Here is an 8,835-nt window from a genome sequence, read left to right on the forward strand (position 1 = left end):
TTTCTCAGCATTATACTATTTCAGGCATGCCTCAACATAACAGAGTAGCTGAATGTATAAATAGAACACCAGTAGAGAGAGCAAGGTGCATGAGGATGTTTATAGGCTTATCGAATCAGTTCTGGGCTGAAGCAATAATTACAACTTGTTATATTGTAAATTGATCACCTTCTATAATACTGAAACTTAAGACACCACATGAGATCTCGACAGGTAAACCAATTGATTACTCTGACATTCATGTGTTTGGTTGTCCTGTCTATGCATTGTTGCAAGATGGGGAAATGACTAAGTTTGATGCTAAGTTCAAAAGGTGCATCTACATAGGTCATAAGGTTGGTGTAAAGGGTTACAAGCTTTGAAACCCTAACACCAATAAGATGGAGCTCAGCAGGGATGTCGTATTTGATTAGGCTTTCATGCTAAAGAAGAACAGGCACCAAGTTGTCCAGCATGAGAAGAATCTCAGTAGCTCAATTCTGGTAGAACTTTAAAATCCAAGCAATAATATTGATCAGGAGGAGTCTTCTCAGGATGATGAATCATTTATATAACCTCACCAGGAAGAGCCTTACTCAATTGCAAGGGGAACAATAAGAAGAGAGATTTAATTTCATGTAATCTATACCGACCCTTCTTCTTTTCAAAAATCCAGTGAGAGTAAGGATAGTAAAATGTGGTTAAGTGCTATAGAAGAAGAGATCTGAATTCTCTTTACAAGAACCAAATGTGGGAATTGGTGCAACTTCTCAAGAGAAAGAAAGCAACTAGTTGCAAGTAGATGTACAGAAGAAAAGAATGTTCATCAAAATCAGAACCAGCTAAGTACAAAGTAAGATTAGTTGCCAAAGACTATGCTCAGAGGAAAGGAATAGACATTGATGAAATCTTCTCTCCAGTGGTAAAACATTATTTAATAAATGTCTTACTTGCTATTGTAGTTATGCGAGATTTGGAGCTTGACCAATTAGATGTGAAGACTGCATTCTTACATAGCACTCTTGATGAAAAAATTTACATGTTGCAATCATAAGGGTTTATAGAGTCCAAAAAAAAAGTTTGTATACAAGCTCAAGAAGTCGCTTTATGGCTTGAAGCAGACTCCAAGACAGTGGTATAAAAGGTTTGACACTTTTATGATTTTTTATAATTACACAAGGAGCATGTATGACAGTTGTATCAATTTTTTATTCCTCAATGATAGTTCTATTATTTTGTTGATGCTTTATGTTGATGATACGTTAATAGCCTGAAAATATATGAATGAGATTTCTAAGTTAAAGCAGGAACTTAAAGTTGAATTTGAGATAAAAAACCTAGGAAGCATTAAGAGAATCCTAGGCATGGAAATCTATCGTGATCGTTAGAATGGCAAACTATGGTTGATTCAGAAGAAATACATTTAGAAGGTTATGGCCAAGTTTAGTATGGAACAGGCCAAGTACTTGGGTACACCACTTTAAGTTACCCTTACAACAGTGTACTCAATCACACAAAGAACATCAGCACATGCTAAATGTTTCATATGTCAGTGCAGTTGGGTGTCTAATATATGCCATGGTGTGTACTAGGCCAGATTTTTCTCAAGCAGTGAGTCTGGTCAGTAGGTATATGGAAAATCTAAGGCAGGAACATTGGAAAGCAGTCAAGTGGATTTCACGGTATCTAAAAGGCACATCAAACACCAGTTTGTTATTTCAAAAGGATCCCCACAATGATGTTCTTGTTGGGTTTGTTGACTTAGACTATGCAAGTGACCTTGACAGGAGGAGATCAACTTCAAGTTATATTTTTACTCTAGGTGAAGGTTCAATTAGTTGGAAGGCAATGTTGCAGGACATTGTGGCTTTGTAAACAACAGAAGCTGAGTATATAGCCACAGCTGAGGTTGCAAAAGAGGCAGTGTGGTTGAAAGGTTTGGCTTAAGAACTTGGAATAGTTCATAAGAGCGTTTGTTTGCATTGTAACAATCAGAGTGTTATCTACCTTGCCAAAGATCTGATGTATCATGCAAGAACCATGCATATTGATGTTCAGTATAACAAGGTCAGGAAGCTCGTTGGAAGTGGTTGTATTCCAGGCATGACGAACAAGCCTTTGCTAGAGCTTAAGTTCAAGCATTGTCTTGACTTAGCCAATGTTTGTGCATGTTAAGGAGCGAAGACCTCAGGAAGAGGGGGGTAATGTTTTGCATAAAAGAGGTTGTTGAAGAAGTTTAGTTAAAGGTGAAAATTGTTATGTGATTGAAGAGAGTCCTATCATGACTCATCTATCTCATGTGGAGGATAGTCTCCTATGAAAAAACTATCTTTCTCCCTCCATATGTTGAAGTATCTCTCCTGGCCTTTTATGAATAGAGGTGAGGTGTAACCCATAAGGTGTACGAGTGAGAGTAACCATGAGAGGTTAGCAATCATGTCTGAAAGAGATAGAGTGAGATCTCAGAGAGCGTATGTATGTCATGAGGAAGAAGATTAGAACGTTCGGTGTAAGGTTTGTCTTGCTCTTCTGTATTTTCTTCAAATTTATAGTGAAGCCTTTCTTTGGGTTCTTTCCATCTCTGAACTACATACATATTGTGTTCTTTATGGTTTGTTGTTTTTTTTATTTGATTCGGGGTTGAGAGTTGTTAGCCGTGACAGAGAGAACAAAGCGATGACACTGTTTTCAAAAGCCAATCTCTAAGACCAATCTAAGAAGGGACTTTGTTGCAGTCCCTTTGGTAAGAAAAGAGCTTCTTTTGTACGAAAGGGTGCTCTTTTCTACAGCATCCAACGAATGGGTAGTGGTGCAGAGCCCACCGTATTTCACGGGTACGGGTCCTAACACAAGCCGACAACCCTTCCACCCCTTCCCACTATTATTGCACACATCACCACCGAGAAAGATAAGAAGGAAACAAGCGAGGCAAGGTAAGAAGGATAAGAGCCCACGTGAGCGCAGTACTCCCCCCCTACACATACGATAAACGGTGAGTGAGAACAGCGGGTCCTGCACCCGATAAATCTCTACCGTCCACTGAGACAACGCCATATATACGCACATTCGACGTTGGATCTCCCACCAAAATTTCCCTCACGATGAAAACTCGCCAACTCTGATCTCTCTCCCTCTCCCTCTCTCTACTCTGCAAAACTTTCAATGGACACCCTCACTCATACCATCATGAGAGTTCTCGAGAACTCTGACAGCCGTCCATCTTTCGAGACGCTGAAGATGGTCGGCGGAGAAGCACGCCTTCATTTTCAGAGGCTCTGCTTCCTCCTCCTCTCTCCCCACCATTTCACTCGCACCTATCTCCGCCTCCAAGCGCTATCGTTCGATCAGAAGACTCTGATCATCGGACGCATACTGTTGGGATTGCTCCGGAAACTCGCTTCTTGGTCGGAATCTGACCCGCAAGTTCCGACCACCGGAGGTGGTGGTGGTGGAAGCAGTGGAGGTTTACGCGATTTCGATGCCGGGCTGCTGCTGTTGCTCATATTTGAAGTTCTCGAACAAGACGAGGAGATCGGTTTGATGGGTGGCCGGAAACTGACGTCTCCGGCCGATTGGCGAGCAAGATTGGCAGAGTATTGCATTCCTTACGTGCTCAGATTGGGCGGTTTTGGTTTGGATTCTTGGTCGGCTTTAGGGTGGTATGTCGACGTGGTGGCGAGGTATGAGAGGATTTGGAGGGCGAGTATTGGGTTGGCGGGTGGTGGTGGTGGAGAGAAAGTGGTGCGATCGGCTCCGGCAGCGGTGGCGACAGTGGTGTCGTTGGAGGAGGTGGCGGTGGTGGAGGAGGCGGGGGCCGAGTGCGTCATTTGCCGGGAGGAGATGCGGTCGCGCTCGGCTGGTTGCGGGTTGGCTTGTGGCCACGTCTTTCACGTTGGGTGCATCGTGGGGTGGCTGAAGAGGGCGAGCACGTGTCCTGTGTGTAGGTTCGAGCTGCCCACCGACGATGTGGCTTTGGAGGTCAACAGACTTCGCAGAGTCCTGCTGCAGAGGAGCAATCATCTTTGTGATAACAAGGATACGTGAAGAAAAAGGGTCTTTCTCTCTCTAAAGAATAAGCTGTCATGTTGATGGTCTCTCTCTCACTAAAGAATAAGCTGTCATGTTGATGATCTCTCTCTCTCTCTCTTCATGTTGATGGTGGGAGTATCAAAAGTAACTTGGTTATGTTTCATGAGGAACAGGCAAAACATAAAATATTAACTAACAAGGTGAAATGACTGTACTCTCTCTCTCTCTCAATAACTGTATCAATAATTGGTTAATTGGGAGAAGCAAGTTTCGTGTTGATGTTCTTTTGTCATGTTTGGCATGAAGATCAGACGCATGAGGGATGTAAAATTGAGAGCAGATCCAGCCATCGGCGAATACCTTGCAAAAGTAATCAGACCAATGACTGATACCAAGCATTCCACCCTTTCCTATTCCAATGCCTAGATGTGTGGCATTCAGCGATTGGATCAAATATCTTGCAAGGTACTCCAGCAAATCACAGTAGATCTGATCTTCTATATTGATAAAAGGGCGACCACCAACTCTTTAGAGCCTCTCTCTCAATCTATCAATAAATCTGACTCGTGAGTAGGGGTGTGGGGTTTACCCGGACCCGACCCGTACCAAACTCTATGAGATCCGGGTATGGTGATAAATAAGAAGACCCGATTAAAACACGGGTCTGGATTTGAAGGTCTGATTAATACATGGAGTCGGGTATAGTTTGTGAAATTTTATACCAGACCTGGGCTCGACCCGAGTTTCGATTAAGACCCGCAATTTTTCAATGTAAAAATGATAAAAAAAATAGTATTTTACTGGGTAAGGCCCGGGTCTGGTTCATGTAGTTCTTATTAGGTCCGAGTATGGTTTCTCTTGTGGTGGGTCCGATTAGACTCAGGTCCAAACCCGATATCATACCCGAAAATCAGGGTCAGGTCTGGTTCCACCTGAATCCGAACCAAACCCTACCCGTCGACACCCCAAATCGTGAGTTTGGTCATGTTCCAAGTGAAGGCCAAACAGGTACCTGACTTAAAGCGATGATAAGGGCAGCATAACTGCATTATTTGAGCATGCATGTGAGGGATGTGAAGGAGTTCTTTCCATTTGCACTTGTCGTGGCATCAGAAAGGAGGATTCCAGTTGATTATAATGGTCGTTGGTTTCTGGAAAAGAGCCTGGGATGGGGTCTTTTTGGGTCCCAGCCGTAGGGCTTTCACGTGGGCTACTTGACTCGTTGTCTTGCAACCCATGATTGAAGGAAGGTTGTGAGGCTGGCTACATGAACCTATGTTCTGGCCCCACATAAAATGTATATTTTTTAATTCTGGGGGGGAGTGGGTTGGTTCCGCCCCTGTAACTGATGTAAGCTTATTGATATATAAGATGGTGGTATGTGTGGCACACTTCTTGTGTCATTCATTCTCAAAAAAACATAAATAGAATCATAGTGTCAACATTTCTATCTTACTGAGATGGGATGAGGTGCATCTTTAGCTCTAGCCTTTACAGGACTCTGAGTTTGTTCTTGTGATGTTTGAAACATAAATAATTTTTTATGCAAAACCAAAATGAAGAGTAGAGATGGTTGATGCCAATTTGAGAGATTGGAAATGCAACTCCATTACCAGCAGTGACATAGTCAGGTCCATTGCAATTTATTTGCCTTGATAATTAGAGCGATCATCAGGTCCATTCTAGCCCATTTGCCTTGATTAATTGGAGATATCACGAGTCATGTGATGACTTGCCCCTAAATAAAGATGCCATTAGGAACCTTATGATAGGCTGCATGGAGAGCACTTCATTGATGTGGTGGCCTGTGATCTTGAAAAGCGTGGTCCAGGTGTGCCTTGAGGCAAAGGGGATCATGTTCAGGTTCTTTGCATAACTGGCATATGATTCATGGCTGTGATCATCATTTTCCATGACGATGACAGCAATGGAAAATTTGATATTGACCGCAACTTGAGCCAGATAAAAGGTTGCTTAATTGATGAGCCACATTGCAGCTGTTTCACAGGTTCAGTTACATTAAGCTGCACTGAATTATTCATTATAATCTCTTCAGAGATCCAAGATCCACCAGCAAACATGATAGATGGAATTTGATGAGAGAATGATGTAAGAAAAAAAATATGTTCATATCATATGAGTTGTTTCTCATTTTACCTGACTAACATATCTACCTGTATTAGTAGATATTTTCTGAAGCAGAAGGATAAGATTTACAAGTTCACTATTAGCAGCCATGTTAAAGGTTTCCTAGGGAAAGCAAAGAAACAGGCAAGAGTCTATTCCAGTGAATCACACGTAGAGATATTGATAAGAGACATGAAGTTAGTCGTATTTCGTGATTATAGATTGACCAACGGCTCGTAAACCAGAGTAATTGTTTCTTGGGAGATAAATCCTGAAATTATCCAACAATCAACATGGGCCCACATGTTGGACAATAAGCATGCCTAATTGCACCTATCACATGCATTTCAGTGCACAACAGTAAAAACTTCTGCTCACAAATGACATTCGTCAATTTTCCTGCCAGTACCCAAACTTGATCATATGACAATAGTTTGACAGAGTTATACTTGGTTGGCCCAGAATTTAAGAACTTGTCACTATGCTATCAAGATTACTCTGTCTTTGCTCATGTATTACTGTTGACATGCATCCTCCTGGACTCCATAAGAAACACATGCTGCAGCATATCCTCATACCCATGCTTTCGATACTTTTTTCATTAAACTGCGCAATGATCATATCTAAACTTCCTCCCAATGCATTTCCTAGTGAAATAGTTCTTCATACACCAATATTGCATTTTCATTTTCAGTGCTGAAAATGAAATTCAGCTGTCTAGCTAGTGTTACCAGAATGACAACAAGAATGTACAGGTAAATACATCATATGTGCAATATAAGTCACATGTCCACTTTATGCCAGCCAAGTAGGTTCATGAGACTTCCAAAACCAAGGTTTCTATTCATCCTATTATTAAATCTAAAATTAAGCCAGCTACAAGTAGATTGTAGCTAATGCGCTCTTGCTCCTAAGTTGACTCAATAAGAAGAAAAGGCAACATTGAACTGATAGAGGTGTGACATTTGACAAAACTATCGAGTGCATGTAACTTTGCATTAAAAAAGGACATGAATCTTTGATCAAATTTCAAAGGTTGGTTGTTCATATGCCCATAAACAGATTATATTTCACCCACCCTGTTATTGTGTGTGTGTGTGTGTGTGTTTTAAAGGATAAGATGAATTCATTAAAGTTGTAAAAGCAGTAAAGACAGTCTGTAGGAGTGATGAGGTATCACCTGCTACAAAGGGAACCTGAGAAAAACAGAACAAACAGTAATAATACAACAACAATGGGTGATGTTTTTTTTCTGCTGCTGCCCTCTGTGCTATCTTTATATTTTCTGTTGTTGTAATTTCTGTTTTCTGTTAACCGTGTTTCCTGTACTGTGTGGCCCAACAGACGATACCTCATTGTTTGGTGTGCCACTATTACGGTCATTCTGATTAATGAATTTATTCCTTCAAAAAAACAATGTGAGATGTTGCAGAGCATTTCCAACGAATGCCCTGTTTTTCCCAATCCATCCCAAGTCTTGCCCAGGCCATTTCCGTCGCGCAATGTCGGCAACTTCCCATTTTAATTGATCTATAATAAGGTCATATCTCTTTTGCAGCCTGGAAAGATTCTCATATTTCGTTCGAGCCACAACAGCCTTCAAGCTGTAAGTAGCCAACCCCGCCAGACAAATTTCCATCGTGGGCCTTTTGAATCCATGTGATCTGCAACCAGCGCACCCCTGGGAAAGTGTATGCTGTCCCAAGTGAGGTGCACGTCACCCCACGCTAGATAAGACAGTTCCGTGGCCACTCGCCCGTGAATAATGAGCCAGCCCATAAGTGAACCATGCAGTTTTTAATTTGGACGGCCACTCGCCTATTATTATTGTGTGTTGTGTTGGCGTTCTTCAAAACAGCACCAAAATGTGAGATTGAAATACATAAAACGTTGGATGATACAATGTGCTTGTGCTTGGTGTTCTCATCAGCCCATCGACGCCCACAATGAGCCCAGGCTATTATGTCGATAGTGAGTAGGACCCTGAACCCAAATGAGAAAGAAAATGACACCCCTTAGTTCTCGTCATGCAATCGGGCTCCTTCTTATAGACTTCTAAAATAAGCCAGTAGTGGGAGGAGTGAGTGGATACTACTACTCGTGGTTACTCTGCATGGGCAGTTGCAATAACTGCTTTGTTAACTCTCACAAGTCATCCTCCACTCTATGATGTACCCATGTCAAACCAGGTCACACCAGGTTGAATCTGATTCATATTTCAATATTCTTTCACTTGACCCATTGACATTAAAAAATAGTTCATCAAGGTTTTACTGTTATCTTGATTCAATTTTCATATGGGTTTCGATACTATCATGTATCACAAGAATGAATTATATGAATCATGGAGATGAACACTTCTTTATGAAATGTTATATTTTCATTCACTACAATATAATTCATTTTCAGTGTTTTAGCATGTTAAAATTACTTTTATGAATAGGTTGGTTTCTAACCACTTCTATTGGTCCTTTAATATTGTTATTCGGTTATTCTCTCTAACCAAATGAGAGATTTTTTATGTAGAATCATATACAAAGTCATAAAAAATCAATTTAGTTTCATAAATATAATCACATATAACCATAATGTATTGTTATACATCAGAAGGAATAAAAAAGACCCATCTCTTTTACATGTTGAGATTATAATTTCGGTACTAGCCTTTTAGTAAGGAGATCCATAGTCATTTCCTTCGTA

At 41.1% G+C, this 8,835-nt stretch overlaps 1 protein-coding gene across 1 annotated transcript; it reads left to right on the forward strand.

The window, feature by feature from the left end:
* The first annotated feature begins 3,141 nt into the window (after positions 1-3,141).
* Positions 3,142-4,023, forward strand: LOC149813512 (E3 ubiquitin-protein ligase SGR9, amyloplastic-like). Its single transcript, XM_089991136.1, has one exon. It carries the CDS (start codon positions 3,142-3,144, stop codon positions 4,021-4,023), a length of 882 nt encoding a protein of 293 aa, XP_089847262.1.
* The last annotated feature ends 4,812 nt before the right edge of the window (positions 4,024-8,835 follow it).

Source organism: Nuphar pumila, chromosome 16, assembly GCF_984573655.1.
Source record: "Nuphar pumila chromosome 16, dmNupPumi1.hap1.1, whole genome shotgun sequence".
NCBI classification, from domain to species: domain Eukaryota; kingdom Viridiplantae; phylum Streptophyta; class Magnoliopsida; order Nymphaeales; family Nymphaeaceae; genus Nuphar; species Nuphar pumila.

What these genes read in the sequence shown, in the direction of transcription:
- LOC149813512 (XM_089991136.1), top strand. Translation starts at nt 3,142, where the DNA reads ATGGACACCCTCACTCATACCATCATGAGAGTTCTCGAGAACTCTGAC.